At 35.2% G+C, this 27,623-nt stretch overlaps 1 protein-coding gene across 1 annotated transcript in view; it reads right to left on the reverse strand.

The window, feature by feature from the left end:
• LOC142342916 (chloride channel protein C-like) overlaps positions 1-27,623 on the reverse strand; it is a 200,357-nt gene that overhangs the window by 105,233 nt on the left and 67,501 nt on the right. The window contains exons 4-5 of the mRNA XM_075394591.1: positions 20,925-21,054; positions 1,312-1,419 (exon numbers count right to left, since the gene is read on the reverse strand). Of these exons, the coding sequence (XP_075250706.1) occupies positions 1,312-1,419; positions 20,925-21,054 (238 nt within the window). The remainder of the gene's footprint in view (positions 1-1,311; positions 1,420-20,924; positions 21,055-27,623) is intronic.

Below are 27,623 nucleotides of genomic sequence, written 5' to 3' on the forward strand. Positions count from 1 at the left end.
TTTTTTTGGGTTTTGCTACTGTGTTTTTTTGCTGGGTGTTTTTTGTTAATTCGTCTTGGTTTTCAGTTCACCGATGATTATTATTCTTATGACTATGAAAAGATTTGTTTTCAAAAGCATTATTGTTCTGTTTTCCGACTTATACCTATTAATGGTATACCACTTTCGTCAGGTGCCATCTTTGTCCGGCAGCATTATTCGAAAGATATTAGTATTTGAAGTAATAATAATAATTGTGGTTTCTGCGTAATCGCAGTGGAACAGCATTAGGCCTACAGTAGCCTGTTTTCAGCTGCCCTTTTTCTTATTATTCCCCATATTTCAGACTGATCTTTTCATGAGCAGCAATGCTCTTTTTTTGGTGACTACATCTACTTTTTTGCATCTGAAACTTTCACGTGGTACCATCATTGCAGCCAACATTGGTCAGGCTATGGTCAACCTGAAGCTATGGTTAAGTAAGAGCTCATCCTCACACAGACAGCTTCACGGAGGCAGGGGATTGAACTCTCAATCATTTGCGTGTGAACCAAACACCTTACCTCTCGGCTATCACGCCGCTCGAAGTCAGATTTGACAATAAAATAGATGTTGTCAGTTTTTGTTGTTTGATAAAATTAGGTTTTTATTTTATAAAAATTAAAATTGTTTTTTTTTGCTTAAAAAATTATTTTAGCCTCATTTTAATTTTTTACCAAAACACACTGTCTGTTTCAATTTTTGTCTCTTTCTGCGGAAAAAAACCTTGCATTAACCTCACTGGTACACTATTCTAACCTTACTTGAGAATCAAATTTTAAATTACAAAGCATTAATTTCTCTGTTTTATTTTAAAATTTCCCAATATCTGCTTCATTTGTTAGACAATTCAGCTAAGAATGTTGAAGAGCGGAGTCCGATTACTAATTGCAAGCGCACATTACCAAGCCTCCTTGATAAACATAATCTAAAACCACCAAATCTAAAAGCTAGAAAAAAACGTATATTTTCAGAAAATCATTTTCCTGAAGCCTTTAATGTAACCATTTTCGTATCCATTATCTGATTAGCACGAAAACAAAAGCCATCAATTAAATCAATCGGAACATGTAAGCCAAACGGTTTCCATCTTTTTTATGTTTAGAAAAGTTAAATTTAAACAATGGCCTTGATAAATATTATATGAACAATGATTGTTCAATCTTTAAGACCACAGTTATTTTGCACTGAGAAATCGAGTACACAGGCAATTGAGTTTTTTTTATTATAATGGTTAAAATTTACGCTTTAGTAATAAACAAATGTGTTGGTAAAGTGTGTGTTGGTACTTACAGATTCCCTGGAGAGGTGTTCTGTTGATAAGTTGGCCACTGTGCTCGAGTTCAGCTTCAGTTTCATGTTGTCAATGTAGATCATCTGGATCAACTTGCGAGGACCGTGCTGCGAACAAACAAAACAAACGGTATCAATATTGCAATAATAGGGCGATTATTATAGGAAAACTGAGTCAGTGACCACTTCAACTAAAGTCTCGAATTTGTGACATCTTGATGGCAAAACTTGAGAAAAGTTATTCTCAAGAATTGACAAGCCTTGGTTTTAAATGTCCATGTTTGGATTTAGCTTTGTTGACGGCAAATTAGAACTGGAGTCACTTCGGGTTGAATAATTTTTATCGTGTTAAGATCTGCGGAACTTCTGACGAAATTGCCAAACACTCAAAAGCATTCAATTTCTTTTTAAATCTAGTAAAAAGATCGCAGATCGTATATCTGGAAAAATTCTTCAGATCAGATCCTAAACGATATAAACGCCCCTCCGAAAAAATCAGAGTCTATTGAATAAAGTATCCTCAATCGCAGTCTCGGTGAATACTACTTCATCTTTAAAAACCTCGTAAACTGATTTTCCTAATATCTAAATACATAAAAATTTAATCAAAAACTTATCTAAAAGACAAGTTTTCACATAAAACCTTAAAGATTAGGCTTTCAAAGATCTTGTCAGATGTTCTGAGAAGACTATAGAACGTCAAAAACCCATATTTTATTTTCTACAAAACACTATTCCATAAGCCACCAATTTTGCAGAACGAACTTGAAAAAAATGAAAAAAGTTGCTCGGTGTTAACACGGTGTTGACTTTTTAGAATTAATTTTAAGAAAAACAGGAGGCATTTTTTCGCTGGCAAAAAGCAGGAGAACAATGGTTAATTTGTCAATTTTTTTCCATTAGCGGTCAATTCTCAAATAACTATTCCAAAATGCCTAAAAATAAATGAGAGATTTTTCCTGACACATTTTTCTCTACTCATGTATGCAATACATCGCTGTTGCATGATTTGAATAGACATTCCAACTTCATTTTTGGTCATATTATTTTTCGTTTCGTTTTGTTATCAGTAACTATGGATTTTCGTTTGTTTCGTTGCGTATACAATTTCTCAGTGGTGCTAGTGGAAATGGCAGACGTACCAAAATAGAGAAATTTTACTGCTGGCCAATCACAACTGAGAAAATAGGAATATTGTTTTCCGATTGTTTTCCTGCTTGCTCAACAAATTCTCTATATTTTAAAATAGGCTATGCGTGGTAATGAAAAATTTCTCAGAAATCACGATCAGCTGAAATAGAATAACTATATTTTTTTGGGGGAAACTGGTCTCACGCTCGGTTGTGATAGATTCATATCAAGTCCCACGGGCCGCTGAGGCATGGTCATGGCCCACGAGGCATGGCCAGATGCGGTGAAAAATATAATCTAGCATTCGGCTATGTCCAATTTCGGCTAATTGAACGCATAGAGGTACAGTGTTTTGAATTTCTCGACCAATCACATTCGTTGAAATTTCTAGATTTTGGTACGTTTATTTGATAAGACGTCATCTTTCTCAGTAACAGGACAAAATACCCAATGCCAAAATACGCAATGTGACAAAAAAATTTACCTAATATTTTATCCTTATGTTGAAACTATCAAAACAAGTATTTCGGCAAATCGAATGTTTTGGCATTGGATATTTTGTCATGCAACCCAATTTCTCGAAAGCAATATTATATTGCTCGTACGCTAAAACAGGTGTATCACATACTCGGTTCTTCAAAAAAGACTTTTAAAAGAATTAACTTCCAACATTTACTTCGAACACAACAAAACATGGACCTCAAGATTTTTTGAAGAGCTAAAAAATGACTAATATTGTGGAGCTAAGGCACTCATCTATTGAGCTATCAAGATGCCAAAAAGCTGAAGAGTGATAAGTTATACATCATTGATCCCTGAGCGCTTCATGAACCCATCGACCAAACCTGCGCTGTATCGCATTTCTTTTTTACGTAATTTTTTTTGCGTACGTCTTTTTTTACGTGTATGTTCTGTGTTGTCAATAGTGATTTTGTATTTTTAATAATTATGACTCCTATTAACTTAATAGCTTTTTCCGTAATTCACATTCAGTGAACTAAATTTTCAACGCGATCCAGCAAATTTAATTGGAAGAACTCTCAGCTATCATTTTTCTTTAGCTGGCGAGAATTATAACATATTCCGTTATTCGTCAAAAACTCAAAAGATAACTTGTTTTTTGACGCTTTTCGGTCCTACGTGACGCACACCAGTAATGCTTAATTTATGCTCGCTCAGAGGAACAGTAGCTCTATCCAACGATTTGGCTTAATGTGCAGTGTTTGTTCAACCTAGAAGTCTTTTATCCAGGGGATATTTCGGGTTATTCTGAATTCAAAGGTATTCTGAATCGCACAATAAAAACAATTAGCAGGAAGATCAACAGGCTCACAGAAAGTCCACAACTGATGCTAAGAGGAAACACGCTAATGACAAAAACTTTTTTTTTCTTGCTATCCATCGTTACTATATATATCTTCCTCAAAAAAACGAAGCGACAAACTAATTGACAAATTGGTTTTGAAAAATTTTGACTGCTTGGCGTCTGGTTCGTTGTTTCAGTAGTGGTTTTATTGGTTCCGATCGACGTTGATATCAGTTAATCTGTACCATTATCCAAAGAGAAGGTAGACAAAGTCAATTATCCAGTCTCTACATCTCTTACATCATATTCTATTTTATTGCAATCTGATTGTTCTTATTTTTTATGGATAATGAGCAATTGTGTGAGCCCGATCGCCTAAAATTCTTCAATTATCTATGGAATCTCCTAGAAACTATTTTTTGTTCCAAACCCTCTTAAAGGGGGGAACTATATACTCAAATGGGTTTCTTTTGTTCAGACAATTTTGACCGATCGATATATTCATCGTAGAAAGATGTGAGTGGTATCATTATATCATTAAAAAGCCCGTCCAGCGTAGAATGTGGAATTAAAAAGATTTTATTGAGTTTTGTTTTCTAGAGCGAGTTATCGATGTTTTAATTTTTTTGAATATTAGACCAATTTGCGTTCTTTTTATAAACACATTCAAAAATTTTTACCTAAAACTTCGTAAAATTTGCTAAAATATGTAAAAGTTGTAAACAATAGTACTGTTGATTTTATTTTCAAAGAAAAAAAGATTGTTGACTGTTTTGATTTAATTTTTTTGGCTAAATATTTCAAAAGTCAGCATTTTTCGTCAACAATAGCAAAAATTAAGCTTCTTTAGTCCACTTTGGTTAAATTTTCCATGAGCACACACCCAAAAAACCTCTAACAAAATCTTTGTAAAATCGAAAGGGGGCTAATCTAACTTCCACTTCCAGTGAGAGTAGTCTGGAATTAAAATTGTGCCGTCTTTTGCTAACTTTATTCTATGATTTTCAAAAACTCTTTCAACTAACAAATTATCTAAATCTGTAGCATTAGAAACAATTTAGTGTTCTTGGACAAAGAGCAATATCAGGGTTGGTTTGGGTCCAGTCTTGGACTGTTACTATCCAAAAAATCTTTTTTATGTTAATTAAAGAACAGAACAATACAGATCAAAGCTCACTGTTGATAGTTCCAACTGGCTTCCTAAAAAAATCCAAAATAAGGTATCTAGTTTTATTACTCGAAATTTTTTGGTCATTTTGGTTTTTTAAAATGTTTGATCTTTAAATAAACAATGGCTTATTGAACTTTGCCACTAATTTTCTCTAAATTTGGTCAATTTGTAGCTTAGTGTCCACAACTAAAGAATATTTCTTATTCCTCTCCTTTTTAGTGACTTAAATATTAATCTTCGTGGTTTTTCGGGTTAAGTTATGGTTTTATGGCTTCGATACTACGAGATTTCATAATTTTGTTTTGATTTTTAGGCCTTTGCCCGTCCTTCACATTTTCTGGTTTTGTCACATTATCACATTATTGACAGACAACGTATCACAATATTGACTTAAATAACAAGACAAAATTGAACATATCAAAACCTTTAAAACTATGGATTATGGTTTTAATGGCTTTGACACCACTTTTCGCACTTTTCGAATAATTTAATTGATTTTTTTCCGCATTAGTCTTTAACTGTCGCTTTTACTTTGTTTTTTTTTTGGTCGTAGGAAAGTACCTGGAAGATGGCAGGTTTCCTTGGTTTTTTATGGTGGAATAAATGAGCCTATATTCTGATTTGACAAGTAGCTGATGGCTTTCATGAGTTTGAAAATTATTGTTTCAAAAATTACAAAAAACTTTTTTCAATTTCGCATTACTGTTCTTTGTTGTCTATTTACTAGCTAATCTTATTAGTTAAAGGTCGTTATGACATTATTGGTGTTGAGGAATTGTGCAAGTGTACAAAATTTAATATTTCTTTTTAAAGAATTCTCTATGAGTTTAATGGCTTCGACAAGGGTTCTAGCGAAAAAAAAATCAAACTAATTTTTGATTTTTGTCTCTATTTGACGATCTTTGTGTAGATAGAAGACATATTTGGAATAAATACAGGACATGAGCGCTTCCTTTGGACGAATAGACAAATCTATTTTTTTATTTCATTTTGTAGCTAATGGCTATAATGGCTTTGAAAGTAAATACTTTTGAAAAATACAAAAGTATTATTTATTTTGCCCTTTTTCACCTTTTTTGTCTACTCGTTCTCTATTCTCATTAACGAGAGGTCATATATCACACTATTGGCGTTGGAGGAAAGCTCAATTGAACAAATTTTGAGCGGCAAAATATGGCTTTACGGGTTCGACAGCGTTGTCTCGCAAGTTTCAATTGAATATTTGTTTGTTTTCTCTATTTGTTGTTCTTTTTGTAACCACATAAAAAAATGAGTAATGACATGTCCTAATGCCTTCTGATAGAAGCGAATGTGATCATAAACATGTTGGATGTTTTCAACTGCTATCTAATGGTTTCCAAAACTTTGCAATTACTTGTTTTTTAAAAAATCAGCCAATTATTACTTTTTGTCTAATTGTTACCGAGCAGTCTTATTCAACGCTATTTTGAACTTGTTAAATTTGTTTTTAACGCATAAAGTTTTGGATATAATTAATGTTTGTTGTTATTGTTCGTTGATTTTGTTGTTCGTCTTGACCTGCTTTCTAAATAATGGCTGATCTGATCAATCTAATGCGGCATTTTTTATCCACTGAGTTACTTGCGTCGGAGGCAATCTTTTTGTTCATACACATTTTTTAAAAAATACTTGAATTTACGGGGGTTTTCTATCTGTTCCTCATTTGACAGACATTTATGCCAAAAATGTGAATGAGCGGGGTCAGAACTTGCTGTGCGAACGCACATTACCGAGCCTCCTCGTTTTCATTTTTACCCCAATGTTGGAAACTAAGTTGACCCTTTGTAATAATCTTATATTCAATTCCTTCCAATTTCGTCCACAACTCCATGTTTAGATCACAGGGTGTGAACTCCAAACTATACCTTCCTTAATATTAATATGAGTAATAAAACAAACAGTTAAATTGCTAAATGACCTTTCGGGAGGACCACATTTGTTTCCACTGACTGGGTTAAAAACTTTAAGCATTCCGATTTTTTAACGGAAACGTATTTCTTGCAATTCTGAAAAGTATCATGTTTCTCGCCCCCAGCTAATGAAGTTCCCGTTTTGCATGGAGCTGGTGTTTATTGTGTTTTTTGTATGTTTTGATATAAATCAACCAGAACGCGTCGAAAGACGTACATTTGATCACGCTTTAATCAAGCGTACACCGTTTCTTGGAATTGATTGACGTATCGCAGTTTCCTCTTTCTACCAAACAGGTAACTATCAAGCACGTCAACCACAGTACAATTTTTGTGATAGAAATATATGAATATGGCAGCAAAATGTCGACTTAATCTGTGCATGCTTTTGTTTCCACAAACCAGAAAAAACGACTATTAGAATAGGTATGAAATTTTTCAGCTTCATAATGAAGCACCCCCTGTATGCACAAATTTTAAATATGATTTAGAATCCTTATGGCCGACAACAAGAACGAGAAAGAAACTCAACGAACTCATTAACCGGTGGAAAAATTGGTGTTACTTGTGGGCAAAATCTTTGGCTATTTGCATTACCAATAAAAGCAAATTTGGCGACTTCCTCGCTTTGTGAACAAGTAGTCTTTTCTGAGTTTCACCAACCAAAAATGAAACCAAAATTCCCGATTCGCTTCCAAGCTTGACAGTTTCAACAGTTTTGACCCCCAACAAATCTCACCAAACGAACAAAAAATGGCAGTTCTGGTATACTAGCAGTGATTCAATTAATTTAAACAATCGTCAATCGTCAACTTGAGCAATCAAATTTTTTTTTAATGTTATCGCAAGTACAGCCACCGTACAATTTAAAAAGATGAGCAAGATTGCTTTGTTGATGAAATAGTCAAAACATATCCCATCCATTATAGTAAGTTTTTGAAATAGTCTAGTTCGTGAAAGACATCAAACGAATGTGTAAATTTTGTTTCATTGCGATTAATTGTTTAGGGGTCCAGTGAACCTTATTCAATTTTTATAAATTATCCAGCTCTGCTACAGTGAAAACAATGCATATCATGTTTTTTATAATCATGTTTTGCGCCGCTACTAATGTGTTTCCCGTTTTCAAGGAGCTGGTTACAATGTACGTGTTTATTGTGTGCTTTTTATATTAAATCGATTAGAACGCGTCCAAAAGCGGACATTTGATCAAAAAAGTATTGAAGACTCATTCAAAATTAATTCCTTTCCTCATCTGCAAAACATATAACTGCAACAAGAACATGAATAGCGTTACAATTTATATACAGGGAAAATAGGAAACTAACAGAAACAAATCTCGAGAGAAAGCGTATAAGCTTTTATTTTTGAAGACCAAAAAAACGCCAATTTGAATTGGTATGAACTTTTCAACTTCCAAATGACACACTCCTTCTATGCACGAATCCGATGTAGGATTTAGCCGAAACAACTTGGATCGCATTTTTTTCGTAAAGAAGTACAAAACACTTTGAAAGAATCATTCCTTATCCTACCAATTTTTGTTATAAAAAAGCGGGGGAGGGGGATGTTGGTGTTACTTCTGAGTACCTTTTCGGCTATTTGTACTGCTGGTCGGCTAATAACGACACCGATTCAAAATAGACGCAGAACATTCTGACTTGAAGTGTTGGATTTTGAAGCCATATCCACCTCGCCACTTTTGATCGACACTATTTGGCCGACAGGGGGTTTAGCCGACAAGGAAAAAATTGAGCAGACGCTTTATTCTGACTGGTCGACCAACCGCAATAGTCAAAATATCCCTTGTTCGTTCAGCCATTACAATTGCTGTGCCGTCAGGTTATCGGCATAAATTCTCAATCTGATTTTTGGGTTGTCGGCTAAACTCCCTGTCGACTAATTGGGCGATCGCGGTGAGAGGTAGTGGAGGTAGTGGTGGTGGTGGTGTTATGGTGGTATATTGTGACGTCAGAGTTGAATTGAATAATTAAGTGACTGGATTACTAATTGAACAGATGGGCTTATTATTGTCAGACTACAAAGGCTCATTGATATGTCCAATAGACCAGCTGCTCTTTCCCCTCCCCCCTCCCCCTCCCCCTCCCTTCCCCCTCCCCCTCCTCAATGTTCATTTGAGTCAATTATTGTTTCACTCAAAGCTAAATACGCACATAAAAATTTCACGCTACTTGGTTCTCACACTACATAAAGTTGGTGTAAATTTACCTAAACGTTTAAGGTAAAAAGTTAGGGTAATTTTGAGGTAAGTTAGGGCAAAGTTTTCCTTCAAGGTAGTGAAACATTATCTTTTAAGGTGAAGTTGAGGTGAAGTCACCCGGACTGCACTAATTCATTTTTCAGCGCTGAATCATGATAACTTTTGTTCTGAATTTTGGACTGCCAAGTATCATGATCTTGTCAAAAATTACGCTGATCAGAGTAAAAAATCAGGACAACCTCAGTTAAGATGAGTTAAAGAAAAACAGATTTACCTTAACCGTGAAGTTTTACTTAACATGATTTATCAGACAGCGAATTAAATTTTTTAAGGTAAATCTACCTTAAATTTAGTGCGCAAGAACACAATTTCAAGTGTTGTGTCGTACCCTTTTAGGGTTAAAAAGGTATGCCGCATTCTCAATAAAAGGTGGGAATTGAAATTGTACTGCAAGGCTACGCAACACAAAAAAAGACAAAAAAGAAGAAGGCAAGCTCTTAAAAAGCACTTGAAGGCAATTTAAAATAATGTACAAGCTTAAGTTCTTTGCCGAATTCAGTTTAGTTGAATTTCGATTTTACACACCTAATTTGAAAATGCACAGGCTATCCCAAAAGCTAACTAACAAAATCATTTTAAAATGACAATGAACGTGGTAATCAAACGCAAGACTTATCACTATTTATGAAAAGCTAGATCAAAACCAAATTTAGTCTTTTATTTCTTACTTTTGATGGCAAGCTAATTTTGAAGTGATAAAGATTTAATCAAGAAAAACAGTTACAGAAAAACAGAAATAGATCAAACCTGATATTAGGTTTTAAAAATGGTGTAAGCAACATCAAAAGTATTTTAGTTAACAAAAAGAACAAAAACACCATGAAAAATATAGATGTTGCATTAAATATTAATCCCAGATGAGTGACAGGAAGGAAATATAAGCTCGGTGTAGTTCTTTCTTTCAGTCAATTTTGACTGACTCACTTAAAACAGAAAAATCTTAGCAGCAAAGTTAGAGAACAAGTCAAACGTAAAACTTTTAATTGAAGGTTATTCAATTTTGATTTCTCGACGGGTAATAGAGTTTGAAGTTTTGGCTTATTTTCATTTGGTTATATTGGTTTCAATTTCAATAGAACCTCTTCTTCAAATTATTTACACAGCAATTTATGGGGTTGAAAAATTTGGGTTAATTTGGCGTTAACTTTACACAATTTGAGCAAGATTTGTATACTCAGAGCAACATGGTTCCCTTCAACGATATTAACTGCTAAATTGATTACAGAAATATTCTAACAGAATAATCTAATATGTGTATCTTAATAACTAGTGGAAGTCTTTATAAAAAAAATAGTCTTTATAAAAAGAAATAGTCCTTATACGAAAAATCCTACAAATACATACTCTGATATTTCCGTTTCCAAAAACAGCATTGTAGATCAGCTCAAGCAGAGGTTTCGACGAAGAAAATAGATCTTAGCATATTTGCTTTTGATTGAATTTGAAGTGCCCAATCAAGTTTCTTCTATTGCTCAGATGTAACCAGAGTCACTTTTTCAATTAATGACGAAGCTACTCTGAACACCAATGTTGCGGTCTGAAATTTAAATCTCAATATCTCAAAAACTGCATGTCCGATTCAGTTCAGTCTGTTTTCATTTCCTATACGGTAGAGTACTGCTAGTCTCTGCCAAATTTGGTGACATCTGAATCATTAGTGTAGGAGCTATCACATTTGAAAAAATTTCCCATGTATTAAGACCGCTTACAGAATTTAAAAGGTAGCCCTACATCACCCTTTTGAGATAGAACCTCCCCTTTCACTCACAAGGTGTATCTTAAAATTCTCTATCGACTCAAAAAAATTGGTTTTGATTTCTTTTATAGTTTCTGAGTTATTGTCAAAAAACCGTATATTTTAGCCCCAATTTGGACACAGCTGAAAATGTGAAAATTCGTTATTTAGTTCATATTAACCTTAATTGTACTTGTTTATTTATTGTGTACTCAAAATTCAGCTAGTATAATGCTATTTGATCTGTTTCAATCAATCTTGGTCATTTTACGTAAACTTTCTTCATATATTTGCCGGCATTAAATTTATTCAAGCAATAGTGTTCCTTGTACGAAAGCTTGTATTACTTTGATATTCAAAAAGTTTTTGGTATTCATAATGTTTTACATAAAGTTTGATTATGAAAAACGGAAATGCAGATAACTTATAACAAGATTCCAGTGATTCTTACCAAAGAAGCTCTGAAGTTTATGTACCATTTATAAATATGATTTGGTTTGTTTTCATTGATATTTAGTGAAAATTTATCCATTTAAATATTGCGCAAGCATTGTTAAATTTTAATTTTTCAGGCTTTATAACTTGCATAGAACAATTAACCAAGAAATTCAAGAAATTAACCGTCTCAATAAGTCCTTCCTATTCTTTCTACTTTGAGATAGAGGTTTATAACGCTTACAGGGCAGCCTTAAAACTTAGTTGTATAATATTTTGATAACCTAAGATAGGCCCAAACATTTGGTCCGCCGACCCGGACACCCACGAAAATGTTTCGAAGAAAGGAGCAATGTCCCTCTGGAGCCCGCAGTGGTGGTTTATCTCATAAGTCAACTGATTTCGAAGTGGTGGAAGATGTGGAATATCATTTTCAAATTGGCGAAAGAACACAGAAAAAACTTAATGATCTTCAAATGAGAAGAGCAGAACTCAGAAGGCAGTTTGGCTCTAAACTAAGTAGAACAGCGAGCATCAAAACCAATCTTGATGAACATCTTGCCCTCTTGAAATAGTTGAAGAGATGAAACATTACAGCACACAAGTCTCATCAAAGAACAAGGTAGATCTGCAAGAGAAACGAAGAACTTCTGGCTTTGTGGGACCAGAAAAAGAAGTCAATGGAGACGGCAAATTCCGTAGGGTTGGCCAAAAGGCAACACCTTTACTCGTTTCATCAGTAAATGGAGCCGAGGAGGAAACAGAACAGAAAATTGAGCCAACTAAGAACATCGGCGCAACTGAGACACAAACCGATCAGCCAAAATCGAAAGATGTCTTGCCCGATGTTTCAACGGAAGAATATTTAAAACACAAAGAAGAAACGCGAGCTGAACGAAAACGCCAAGTGCAACTGAAGTTTGAATGTCAGATGTAGAAGTTAAAAATTGAAAAGGAAAGACGAGCTCGTGAGACTGAGCAACTGAGACAACTCGAGGAGCAGAAGACACTCGAAATGCTGAAACTCGACATTGACATCGACCAATAGGACGACATTCATCCTGGAATTTCGGAAAAACCAGTTGTAACAGATAGTGGAGTCTTGCTGGACAATATCAGTGACAGTGACGATGCAGACTATCTGGGCGAAAACAGAAAACTTATTCAAGCACAGGAAGACAATCAAGAAAATGCAAAAGATCTTGCAGCCTCACCACAGCGGAAAAACAGTAACATCTGGTTGGGGTCACTGATGTAACAAGGCAAGTCTCTGTTCCAGTCACACACCTTCTGGGAACGGTGAGCTCAAACAAAGGGCAGCATAGTAATTTTGAGATTTCTGTTACTTCTCAATCAAATCTGAAAGACGGCTTTAGTGAGTCTGACATGTACCCTGTAAGTTCCGGAGTTAATTGCGCTTTACCAAAACTTAATTCAAAAGAATTTAATGGCGATCCTCTCGATTGGCCTGAATGGAGTTGCAAGTTTCTGTCGACAATCGACCGTAGTACTATATCAGACGACAAAAAATGACGCATTTAAAAACGCAGTTAATTGGGCCTGTAAAAAGAGCGCTGGCTGGTATGGGTAATTCGGGCGTAATGTACGACACGGCTTGGAAAACGCTTAAGCTCAAATCCGGTCAGCCGCACTTGATAATAGGATCAAAATTGACTAAAATTCAAAATCATCCACAATTACGGCCGTAGGATAAGGCGAGTTTTGTTATTTTTGTGGACACAGACGGAAATTTTGTAAACGTTGTGCAACAATTTGGTTACAGTAGCGATTATTTTCATCAAGCAATCTAGACATGATTTTTAATAAACTACCGGCAGATAAAAAAAATGCAGATGGTTTGTAAACATCAAAACCGCGCCGCATAGGTCGAAGCTGCCAAATCTTATTGAATTGAACAAGTGGCTAAAAGAAAATTTTTTAGTTCAAGATCTAATGAAAACTGCAGCAGCTAAGTAATTTCCGGAGAGTTCCTATAGAAGAAAACAAAACAATCTCAGATCAAGTAGAGATCAACCAAAAAACTCCACTTTTACTAACGATAGACAGACAAGATATCAGAGATGCCCTCTCGATGACGGAGATCTTCCACTTTGAAAATTGAATGAAGTCAAAAAACTTTCTATCACGGAACGGCCACAAGCACTGAAACAAGCAAACCTCAGTTTTAAATGCCTGACGGGAAAGCATCGGGCCAGAGACTGCAAATCGAAGCTCAAATACGGAATGGACGGCTGTAAAATCAAACACAATCGAAAGCAACACAACAGACAAACTGTGACACACGAGTTAATCTAGTCACCAGATCAAACAAGTGAAACCCACATAGCAAATGAGAAAGCTTGTTCAGTCAAAGCACTCCTCCAAGTTGTACCGTTGCGCATCTAAGCTGAAGACGGAAATTTTGTGGAAACTAAATCTGTTTGCGACATCGCCTCCTCTCAAACTTGGATAGACGGTGAGCTGATGCAATCTCTATGCCTTGGAGGGAGGAATACGTCGATGCCAATGACTGGGATTCACGGAACAAACTTAATCGACTGTTTCAAGGTACCGGTCAAAATTAGATCGGCCTATGAAATTAGCGACACTATCAAATTAATAGCCAGTAGTTATGAAGATCTTGTAGTTGTAGCCGCGGTTTACATTGTAATCGAGCTAAGTACACGCTATCCTCATTTTTTGTGTATAAGACTGAAAAAAATGACTTTGAATACGTAGAAGTGATTCTTGGTCTAGATGCTTACGCCCTAATAAGACTTTTAGTTTAAATATTGTGAAAATCATTCTTCATGGGCAGTAAAAGTTGCATTAGACTGGACGCTACGTGGTCCACTGCCAAACATTGAGAAAACAGAGAGCAGTCTCCTAAGCAACAATAGCCGAGAGAATCAAGAGCTAAAAAAATTGTGAGAAAGTGTTGGCAAATCGAATCTGACGGCACAACATTTCAAGTAAACAGCAGAATACTTGAAGATAAAAAGTCTCTTGGAATATTAGAGAAGACGATGAAGTAAGCGATGAACTAAATCATTGCTAGCAAAAGGAGGCTACAACCTCAAAAAATGGTTTTCTAATTTCGGAGAAATATTTGATAACAGTGAGATTACACCCACAGAAAGCGAAGGCAACCCTAAGGTCTTGGGATATGAATGGATAGCAGGCGAAGATCTATTAACTGTTCGAAAGGACCAAGAGTTCCTGCAGAAAGCAAATTGGACGCAAAGTTTTGTCAACGGTGTCGCAAGTGTTTGATAACCTGAGGTTCATGGCACCATTTGTCATTCGAGGAAGGATTTTAATAAAACGAATCTGGCAGACGCAAGGTCAAAGGTGGGACTAGCCGATAGCCGAAGACATAAAAACCGAGTTTAAGAAGTGGGTGCAAGAATGGAGTAACTCAAAAAAATTATCCGTTCCAGAATGGTGCAATCAGGAATCTTGTGACAGAGTTGAGCTACACGTCTTTGGAGACGCGTGGGAAGATGCCTATTGTGCAGTAAGTTTCGTTGTAATCACTAAACCAAACGGCAATAGACTAATAAAGTTCATTGATGGAAAAACAAGAGTGGCTCAAATAACGCACCATACTATACCAAAATTAGACTTAATGGCAGCAGTTACAGCAAACAGAATTAAAGATCTGATTCTGAAAGAGCATAGAATTTCATTTGCGTCAATCTATTTGTGGAGCGTTTCGACTACTGTTTTCAGCGGTTGCATAATAGTGACTGAAAACATTCAAATTTTATTGCTAACCGGTTAGTAACAACCCTAGACAGTTCAAAAATTGATCAGTGGAGACATATAGCTGGGGCTGAAAACCCAGCTGATCTGGGAACGAGAAGTTAATCCATAAATGGGCTGATGTAAAAGGACTGGATAAACAGACCCTATTGGCTTAGAGCGAAATTAACCAAACAGAAAATTGGAAGCAAAAAGATGTAGTTCCTGATCGAGAAAAAAATTTTGCCAGTAACTCGAACGAAAATTTAGCTCCAATTGACTGGAAAAAATTCAGTAACTTCAGAAGATTGAGAAGAAATGTACTTGCGAGAATATTGAATCCGAGAAATTGGAACAAAGAAATAACCCCTTACTTGCTTGATTAAGCAGAGAATCGAATATGGGTGTTAGTCCAGAGAAAAAATTACTCAAAAGAAAAAACGTCATTAAAAAAGGAGACTCTGTCAAAGGCAACAGTAAAATTGAATCCCTGAGTCCGTTTATGCGCGAAAATCTAATAAGAGCAAAGGTCAACTTAGACAAGCAAACCTCAGTTTCGGAGAAAAAAACCTGTTATTTTACCACATTTTCATCCAGCAGTTTAATTATTTCTCGAGTTTCAGCATAAGCACAATCATCATCAAAGTGTTGAACATATTAGAGCTGAAATTCAAAAAAAGCTTTGGGTAATTGGTCTAAGAAACGCACTGAGATCCGTTGAACATCAATGTCTTCACTGTAAATTGAAGAGAAGCAAAACATCAATGCCAATGATGTCAGATTTACCAATAGTCAGAATAGAAGATAAAGTAACGCCGTTTACAAAAACCGGAGTAGACTACTCTAAACCATTTTCAATTAAACTTTTTCAGAGACCAGTGAAAAGATGGATTTGTGTATTCACGTATCTTAGCGTCAGAGCAGTGCATATGAAGATTGTTCAGTCACGGGACACACAGTCTTGCTTAGACGCAGTTCATCGTTTTATAGCCCGAAGAGGAAAACCGAAAACGGTATTTTCTGACAACGGAAAAAACTTTGTAGGCGAAGCGAACGAATTTAAGGCGACCTTCAACCAGTCTGAAATACAGCGGAAGTTTGCAAAAAGCGGAACACAATGGACCATCGATCTCCCTGCAGCTCCACATTTCGGTGGCCTGTGGGAGTCATTAGTGAAATCGAGCAAAAGCGCGATTTTCAAAATTTTGGGCACGAAATTTTTGAAGGAGGAAAATCTCTCGACAGTAATTTGCACAGCGGAACAACTGCTCAATAATCAACCTCTAACAGCAGTTAGTAGCGATGTTGAAGATTTGAATACGTTAACACCGAATCATTTCCTTGTTGGAGGAGAAAACGTGTCATGGCCCATATCTCCATTCAGCGATAACAAAGCTTCATATCGAAAAATGTTCCTACAAATCGGCGAGCAATTGAAAGCCCTTTGGAAGCGGTGATTGAGTGAGTATCTAACATCACTCCAACGCAGAGCAAAATGGAGAACTGAATCAGGCGCGGACATCAAAGTGGATGATTTAGTCTGTATGGTTGATGAAAAAGAGAGCTACTTCAACTACTCTTTAGCCAGAATTCTGAAGCTTCATGAAGGAGACGATAAAATAGCTAGAATGAAAACAATCAAAACTGCTAAAGCAACTTATTTACGGCCATTAGTTAAATTTTTTCCGTAAGAAATTGACTACATTTAAAAGTGTTTTGCTAGATTCAAAATAGGGCCGGCTATGTTGCAGTCTGAAATTTAAATCTCATTATCTCAAAAACTACATGACCGATTTAGTTCATTATTCTATAAAAGGCCATATTGTAGACCAGTGCTAGTGATTGACAAGTCTGCTGAAATTTTACTCATTAGTGTAGGAGCTATTTACATTTGAAACCTTTCCCGATGTATTAAGATTTTTTAGAGAATTTAAAAAGTAGCCCTACTTCACCTTTTTGAGATAGAACCCTCTCTTTCACTCATAATGTGCACCGTACTAGTTTCTATCAACTCACAAATTTTGGTTTTGAGATCTTCTTATAGTTTCCGAGTTATTGTCAAAAAACAGTTTAGCTTAGCCCCAATTTGGACACAGCCGAAAATGTGAAAATTTGTTACTTAGTTCATAATAACTCAATTATACTTGTTAATTAATTGTGTACTCGAAAATAAGCTAGTATATTGTAATTTGATTTGTTTCAGTCATATTTGGTAATTTCACGTGTACTTACTTCATATATTTGCCAGTATCAAATTTATTTAAGTAATAGTGTTTCCTGTACGAAAGCTTGTATTTGATTGAGAAAAACAGAAAAGCAGTTAACTTATAAGTAGATTCCAGTTATTCTTACCAAAGAAGCTTTGACGTTATGTAAAATTTATAATTTATAAATATGATTGGGTTTTGCTTTCATTGATATTTAGTGAAAATTTATCCATTTAAATATTGCGCGCGCTTTTTTTAACTTTTAGACAATTAGACAAGAAATTAACCGTCTCATAATACAGCCCTTCCTATTCTTTCTACTTTGAGGGAGAAGTTTATAACGCGAATAGGGTGGCCTTAAAACTTAGTTAAATATTATATTGACAACCTAAGATAGGAATAACCAACCAAATTTTAGAAAACTGAGGAACAGCTGAACGAAAGTGTCTTTTAACTTTAACTGACAGTTTTTTTATTAATTTTCATTAAAGTATTTGAATGTCGATAATTTGAAAAGTAGTTGAAGAAATGATAAAATGTGTTTAAGAAAAAGTCATCGCTTTCGACGACTGAATATTCATCATTGTGTTTAGCGTAACACATCTAGACTCAATCGAAATGACGAAACTAATACCTTTCAAACCCAAAATGTGTGCAATTTTCTGATAAGCTACTAAGTAGATTTGAAAACTTGAATACTTTTATCCGATTTCAATACTTTGATTCAAAAAAAATGATGTTTGCAGCTTTTTTGCATAGTCATCAGGTGCTTTTCCAATCAGTTGCGTCAAAATTTCAACAAAGCTGCTAAAAGTTTGAAAATTTTTAACCGAATTTTTAGTAAAGCCTAATAGCTATTTTGTTTTTTGTACTCTTTATAAAATTAAAAAGCTTTTTTTTGTGGTATTCAGAGATACAACCTATTGAATAGTTACCAAAGAAGCATGGGGGAAAATTTCTCATAAAGTGACAAAAGTTTTTTTTTATTTTTCTCTTAATCTTCAATCGACATAGAACTTGTGGATAGTAGCCATGTAATTGGTGTTAGCATGTATGAAACTAAAATAATGATACCCTTAAAAGCAGACGGCTGCAAATACGCAATAAGCAAAGTTCTGAAACAACCCTAGTCCAAAACATAAAGTTATTTTGTAAGATCTTGCAAAATTCTTGTATAAAAAAGTTTTTTTTCTAAGGTACTGCAAGATAAAGATAAGCTTTTGAAGATGCAAGAATTGTTAAGATCGAGTAAGATCCTGCAAGATCTTGCCAAACAGAAGGCCGTCCTGTAAGATTCTTTCAAGTTCCTACTGGTCGAGTTGTGTCCTGATTGGTTCAATTATAGTATTTAAATCACCATTCTGTCAGAAACCACTGAGGAGAGAATTGAATAACACTTAAATTAATCCAAAATTACAAAAATTACAAAAAAATGCTTCAATTCAACCACCTTAAACAGATTGGTCACTAAATTCAAGAGTTTGTTCTGGTCAATTATCTACACTTCAGGGTAAAAACCTTCTCTATCACAAACCTTCTGAAACCCGATTTAAACTGTCGTGGCAATTTTTCCAAGAAAAAAATATAACCTTTTATTCTTTTAGTTGTTTTTACTAAACCAAAACAAAATAGGATTTGGATTAAGCTATATTATATTTTGAGCATCTTTGTTATTTCATGCTCATTTTATAATTGTATTTGGCACCTTTTTTCATTGTCCAGTTCTCAGTGAAAGATCTTTTTCATTCAAAAAGGATTGGAGATCATTATAGACATAACATGCTAACCCTGCTCAAACGCGTTCAGTCCTGTACCAAAAGTTGCCTATTTGGAAGAAAGGTTTATCTTGCAATATCTTGCAAGATTTTTTAAGAAATTCTTACAAGATCATGTATCATCTCGCAAGATTTTTGCAGAATTTTACATGATATTTTTTTTTCTCGACTGGGGAACGTAAAAGTATACCTTGATTTTGCTCTGATATTGCTCTCATTCTAAGCTAGCTCTGTTCTAGACTTAAAATCAGTTGCAAAAGATTTTAAGGCAAAACTTTTGAAGAAAATGTGTGAACAAGAATATGGTCACACGAAACTGAATTAATAACAACCTATCACGTACCTACTTAGGCTATTGGCTTTTTATCGTGGTAGAAAACATGCATTAGTTTGTTTGGTAATAAAAAGTAATAATGAATATTATCACACGGCTGTTATCGCCACCGAGAAGTTATCAAACTCCGAGGCGAAGCCGAGGTGTTATGATAACTTCGAGGGCGATAACAACCGTATGATAATTTTTTTAATCAACACCTGCTGCGATCATTTCAAAATTGAACAAAGTTTCATTGGTTTCTCATTTTTATTTTTGTGGACAATTACACTTTCAAAGTTAAGTGATATTTCTTTGGATCTGTTATTCGTTTTGCCCTCATGCACCCCACCCCCCCCCCCTCCCTTCTCCCACACACATACACACACACACCCACACACACACACGCACACACATACGCATACACACACACGCACACACACACACAAACACACACACACACACACAAACAAACACACACAGAGAGACACACACGCACGCTCACGCACGCAAGCACGTACACATGCACACATGCACCCAAGTACACACGCACACGCACACACACATACACACGCACGCACACACACACAAACAAACACACTTACAAACACAGAGACACACGTGCACGTTCACGCACGCACACACGTACACACGCACACACACAGACATACACACGCACGCACACACACTTCCACACACACAAACACACACAGAGAGACACACACACGCGCTCACGCACTCACACACGTACGCACGCACCCACACACACACACACACACACACACACACACACACAGACACAAACAAACTCACACACACACACGCACACACACACACACAAGCACGCACACACAAACCCAAACACACGGACGCACACACACACACACACAAGCACGCACACACACACACACCCAAACACACACACGCACACACACACACACTTACACACCACAGATAACATACCACACACCAGCACACCACACACACCACACTCGCACACACCACACACACACCACACACACACACACCACAGTACAACCATTTATACACTTACACGCACACACGCACGCATACACACACACACACACTCACCACAGATAACACACTCACCAGCACACCACACACACACCACACTCACACGCACCACACACACACCACACAAACACACACACAACACACACACACACACCACACACACACACACACCGCACATACGCCACCCACGCCACACACACAACACGCACCACATACACCACACACGTTTTTTTAGACTACAAGTTTATCAAACTGTTTCCATCATTAGACTACCATTTTCTCACACTCTTTTCTCGCCACTGTTTACTTGGTAACAGTGGCGAGAAAAGAGTGTGAGAAACTCGTAGTCTAATGCTGAAGTATTTTTCCAGTGTCGATCAGGCATTAAAATTTATTACACTGGCAGTTTATTTAACTGCTGTTATCGCAACAGGTGTTGATTAAATAATTGTAATCTTTTTCTTTTCCCCGAGAAAAAATTAGGAGACACCGCCAAAGTTTTTTTCATGGGGAAATAATTTGGAAATGACTGTCCATTAGTGATTTTACCTCAACCAGCTGGCGAGCGATGAACCACTTGTACTGTGTGATGATGCCGATGAACTGGTGCAGCAGGAACCCAATAATCCCCGTGAGGAACCCAATCAGACCCATCATTATCCACCTGTCCCAATCCAACCTAAACAACAACAGCAACACTGCAGATTCTTCCGATGACGTCACATCCACCGCCGATGACCTCGCAACTGACGGCGAAGCACGGCGTGACGTCACTCGCTGATCCGATAGTGGAGCGAGAACGTCACTATGTGACATAAATTCTTCATCATCTGATGTCACAGAGGTCAAACGTGAGGTAACTTTTGACGAACGCGAGGTTAATTTGTCGCCGTGTAATGTAAAACCTCTAGACTGTGACGTAACTTTCTCAGGTTTTGACGTAACTTTCTCGAGCTGTGACGTAACACTGTCACGGTGTGTTTCAAATTTGTTTTTGTGTGACGTAATATGTTTAGGTAAATTAATAAGCGCATAATTTTGGGAGAAACTTGGATAGTCTGAAATATCCTTGGCCATTTTAAGCAGAACAAATAATTATTTCTGATCTTTAATTCTTAAACTTTTAAAAACCTAAAATTCTGTACTCTTAAGAAACAACCAACGTGTGACGTCGTCAAAACTTTAGAAGTAATTTTTTATTTTGAAATCAAAATTAGCCGTAAATTTCAGTATTGTGATCGAATAAAATAATTTTTCTATGAAAAATAATGCTAGCTTGAGAAACTTTACAGAAACGTGAACATATTGTTTATTTAACAGAAGTTCATCAATATTTGACGGCCTTTTCTATTTGGCTGAGAGCGAAGTTAAACGGCTGCAGCCAAAATTTGAACGGAAAAGCTTCAATAAACCCAATTAAAAAGTAACCATAGTTTATAGAGCTAAAAAGAAACAAATAGCTTAATGCTACTAGGCAGTTTTACGATCTAGAGATTGTTTGATTTCTGATCTCGCCAGATTTACAAATGAATAAATCAAGATCTATTTGTGAGATTACCAATTTGCAGATAAAATGTGGAATAAATTATATGGATTAGGTTGACTGTTTCAAATAAATCACAGGGAAGTCAAATGCAGATTTGCAACAAGGTGGTTTTGATTAGATTTGGAACTTAAATTTTTGTAAAGCACAAGGTAGCGTTTAATTTGTTTCAATAAGTGTCGAATTGCTGTCAGAAAGGTTTAAACATAAAATCAAGATAGATTAACCTTTTGACTATCAGCTATTAAAAAAACGCGTTAAATGTTTGAAATAAATTAAAGCTTAAAGTAGTGCAATTTCTCAGAAACTAGTAAAAAAGTAAAATGTAAGAAACTTTCACCGGCATGAGGACAAAGAACTACTCCTTTAATTAACGTTAATGATTTTGCAAAAAATGAATGGAAGAAAATTTGGAGTATATATTATAGATATGGCTCATCTCAATTTATATTCGGAAAGATTATCCATAAAACTTTGCATTCAAACTATAAACCTTTTCAGAAAATTATCATATATAGCAGTTTCTATAAAAACTTTTCTTGCCAGAATTTAACCAACAACAAACCGCCTGAGTTGAAACTTTGTAAGACATTTTACAAAGTTTTAAAAGATAAAAAACCTTTTGTCAAAATTTTTCAAAAAAGACAAAGAAGAAAAATAGCTTAGCTAGTTGGCACGTGATCACAAAATGGCTGGCGGTAAAGAAAACAGCTCGGTCAAAAATTTACTAAGTTTTTTCTCACTGAGGTCATTTCGAATATTCATTTGTTTATCATCAAGCAATAAGATAGTGCATATGAATAAATGCCAACTCTATGATAAAAAGTATACATGAATCTCTCATTTCTGCATGATTCAGCGGACAATGTTTGAAATTACTCGTTGGATTTTTATAAATACCACGAGTAGAAAGACCATTTTTGCACAATAAATATCGCACAAAACGAATTTAGAAGATAAGTCAGAGCACCGCACCCAACTTTGTATGCACAAGATATTATGATTAACAAGTCGTGATTGATTCTCAAAATGAATTATTTTTTAAGTTAAGTGGATTTTTTTTACACAAAAATTAGGACCAACGGATTTAGAAACCTCTCGGCTCTTCTTTGTGTCGTTAATCTCATTTATAATAGTAAACCTATGCAATAAAAGCGCTCTGCTCAATGATAACCCTGTCCTCTAAGAAAGTTTGCTAAAAAAAGCAAAGTAAAAATCAAAAATCAAAAACTGTAGTACTCTATGCGCCTCTCTCTATGGAAGCGCCTCTCTCCCTCGTATAATTCCAAACATTGGCGCGCATAGAGTACTCTCGGATTTTATTTTTTTACTTTGCTGTTTTTAGGAAAAAAATTAGAGGACAATTCTTTCATTCTGTACAGTTGCTTCTTGACCTTCATTTTTTAAACACTTTCTTATGCATTGCTAGTTTTAAACGTTAGCACAATAGTTCTTTTTAAGCAACAGATTCTGTAACATAGTTCTAATTGTAAATATCAATAATTGTAAATTACTCCTGTAAATATCCTCCTGTAATATATTCCAATCATGATGATGACTGCAGAAAAGTTTAATAGTTATTCAAAAGCGGATCTTTATAAAATTTATTGCGAACTTTATCAAAAATTAGAGGAGAAGGACAGTCTCATCGCCGAGCATGTGGTAACCGTGAGTGAATTCCTTAAAAAATCGACACAGGTAACAACTAATTCAGCTATTATAACACCAACGATTAACACGAGTGCAAAAAATGACGTTTTTATTCGAAAGTTTGAAACATTAGAGATCGAGGAGAAAACAGAAAATTTTTTAATTGGTAGTAGTATAATCAAACACCTGGCAAGAGATCGGACATTTCCTCAGGACTGCAGTATACATGCTTACCCAGGCTCGACAACAAAGGAGAAATTGCAATTATTACAGGGTTACGATCAAAAAAAGATGAAAACAGTTATTTTACAGGATGGGACCAATGCTATTCTAAAACAAAAAAGTAATCATTTAGAAACATTATTCTCAGATTACAAAGATCTTGTCTCTGCAATACAGGAAAAGTTCAGCCCAGAATCATTGGTATTGATGGAAGTGCCTCCTTTAAAAAAATTGCCGAAAAACGAACAGACAAACAACAAAATTTATGAATTCAATGAAAAACTGCGAGAGTATATTACACAAGAAAACACTGAAAAAATCAAAATACTTCCTGTGTGCAACATGTTGAGTCAAATGGCAAATTACAACGCTCTCTTTTACGATGACATACATTTTAATTTTCAGCAGGGAATTCCGTTTATTAAAAACGCAGTTTTAAGTCATTTTCTTTTAACTTCTTGTAATCTTGTTCGATTACAACCTTTGCAATATTCTCAAAGTGCATACGTGAGTAGGGCTAACACTTACAAACCATGGAGACAAACATATCGTTATACAAATGGATTTTAGCTGCAGTTTCTGTTGTTTTTAAGCTATTTTGCAACGTGTAATGATTTATAATCAGATATAACCAAAAATGGCAGGTATTCGACTCATAGTTATACTATGTGTACTACTCACATCCTCCGATAGTATTTCAGAATGTTTTTACAGTCTTCCTTATGCATCTCGAATACCTTCATTCAAAGGAATCTGTAACAGCAAACAATGTGCTTCACCATCCAAATTCAACTTTTCCTTTTTCTTGGTTGTTATATGGTATCTTCTACTAAAAAGTGGTGATATCGAAATAAACCCAGGACCAGTTCTGCCATATGCACTTATGATGAAAAAGTTAAAATTATTTGATTCCAGAATAAAAATTCTACATCAAAACGCCAGAAGTTTAGCAGGACAACATCTGCTGTTGAAAGAACTCATTCAAGACATTGGTTACAACTGCATATATGCGTTTAGTGAAACATGGTTGTCACAAAACCATCCGGAAGAATTTTGGAATATAGATAAGCAAAACTTTGACTGTTTTCGAAAAGATCGCATCCAAACAACAAAAACAAAAGGTGGTGGTATTATCATGTACATTCCAAAATTATTAAAACCTCGTCTCCGCGATGATCTCAACTGCTTTCCGGATACAATTTTTGAAAGTTTATGGGTTGAGTTGAGCATACAAAAAAAGAAATGCGTTTTGAATTTATCATACTGTCCGGAAAAAAAACTTGTTAAGATGTTTTTGGAAAAATTGGTCCTGGGAATTGATCTTGCTATGGCTGAAGGAAAATCTGTCATACTTGCTGGAGACTACAATTTAAACTATTTTGCAAAGCGCGACAGAAGTCTGCTGCAATCTGTAATTTCTCCATATGACCTTAAACCAACGAATAATGACACAGCTACAAGAATGATTAACTCTTCTTCAACACTTATCGATTATATCATAACAGACGATTTCCAAACTGGCATAGTAGCGGATACGATTTTGAAAACTGATCATTTTGCAACAATCACAGTTCTTAAATCTGTGATGCTAAAATCAAAAACAACAAAGAAAAAGTTTTTTGACAAAAAAAAATATTCAGCCATAGCATTCAAAAATTTTATTAAAAATTCAGACTGGAGACACTTTTACGGTGCAGTGACAGGAGATATGATGATATTAGAATTTCAAAGAATTATTGAAAGAGCATTAGCACTACATGCTCCAATTAAAACCTGTTATATTAGAACAGATAAACCAAAATTCTTGCTTCAAGAAAAATGGTTATGTGAGGAAACAAAAAGACAGTTTTCAAGAATTAGCGATGATGAAACTAAAAATGATTTAATCCGTCAAAAAGAAAAACAACTTCTTTCAAGTTTTATGGAGTTAAACAGTGAAAAAGCCAGATGGAAATTCATTCAAGATCTTCGTAATAAAGAAAAGACTCAAGCAAGAATTCAATCTTTATTAAACAGTTTTGGTGATAAGATAACAAAGCCCATGGAAATCGCAAATCTTCTAAATTACAAATTTTCGACTCTGGGAGAGTTTATTGGCTTGCAACAAACAAACAACATTCCTCCTAAAGCTGCTCCGAGAAAGTGTTTCAATTTCCGATATATAACAACCAAGGAAACAAATGTGCTCATAGATTCTTTGAATATAAGTAAACCAGTCGGTCCTTCAAAAATACCAGCTTGGGCAATAAAAGATGCTAAAGCAGCGCTAGCGGAACCACTATGTTATCTCATTAATCAATTCATTACAGAAGGAAAATTTCCAGAAGATCTTAAAAAAGCTTGTGTAACTCCACTCTTCAAAAAAGGGAATCCCGAAGACCCACTCAATTATAGACCTATTTCTGTCACTTCTGCTTTGTCAAAAATTTTTGAAAAGGCGTTCAGTTCACAAATCACAAGTTTCCTCGAAAGAGAGCAATTATTGTCGGCTAGTCAATTTGGTTATAGAAAACAAATTTCAACAATTGATGCTATCCTGAAATCGACAGAACAAATAAGATTAGAACTCAACAAGAAAAAAAATGTTACAGGGGCGTTTTTAGATCTTTCAAAGGCTTTTGATTCTATAAACCACAAAATACTGATACGGAGACTAGAAAATATAGGTTTCGACGAACATGCTACCAATTTAGTAGAGAATTATTTGAGTAAAAGAACGCAAAGAGTTGTTCTGAATGGAATTGAATCGGACTGGATAAATTTGAAGAGAGGAGTTCCACAAGGTACTATTTTGGGACCTCTATTATTTAACATTTACGTCAACGATTTAGCAAAGATTGTTGAAGAGGATTGCACGGTTGTACAGTACGCAGACGACACTTTTCTTTTTACATCCGACACTGATGAAATATCGGCAAAAACAAAACTTGAACATAACATCTCAAAAATTATTGATTTTTTTGCAAAGTCCCAGTTAGTAGTGAACAAACAAAAAACAGAATATATTGTGTTCAGCACCAGGAAGAGGTTAACAAATACTGTTCTGAATGTTGACAATGAAAGAATAGCAGAATCAAATAGTGTGAAGTATCTTGGCGTAATTATAGACAGCAAACTAAAATTTGATGGAGAAGTGAAAAAGATTCTTCAGAGAATGGCTTGTGGAATAAAAGTTTTGAATACACTAAGTAAAAGTTTACCACAGAAAACGAAAGTCTTATTACTTAATGCAATAGTAATAAGTCATCTACATTATTCCGCTCTAATTCTGATAGGGTTGCAAAAGTCATTACTCACAACTTTAGAAAAACAATTGAATTGGGGAATAAAATCCATTTTTAATAGGAGAAAATACGATCGGTCTACAGATCTCAAACTTCGCAACAAAATACTACCAGTTTCTTTTCTCTTGAAATATCGTTGCTCAAAATATTTTATTCGCTTACTCAGCAACGATCTTCCAGCGTATAAAATTGAACCTCTCTCTACCATGAGAATAAAACAACATGACAGGTCAAAAAAAGTAACTTTCGATATAAGAAAGAACAATAAGTTTTTAACTGATTCTTTTATTGCACAAGCCATTCCAATTTATAATAGTCTGCCTTCTAATATTAGACTGAAAACAACATCGAAAGCTTCCTTAAAAAAACAACTGAAAGAATATTTTTGGAAAGAATTTTTGAAGGACCCAAAAGTAACTGATATTAAAGATGATATTGAGAGCATTAGATTTTAATTTTAATTTTTAATCTTCACGATGTACATATAAAATTGTGAGAACATTTTATGTTCGCATTTTAGGCCATTTTTTAATAATGTAAGGTCAAATT

Source organism: Convolutriloba macropyga, chromosome 7 (assembly GCF_964194025.1).
Source record: "Convolutriloba macropyga chromosome 7, txConMacr16.3, whole genome shotgun sequence".
NCBI lineage: Eukaryota > Metazoa > Xenacoelomorpha > Acoela > Convolutidae > Convolutriloba > Convolutriloba macropyga.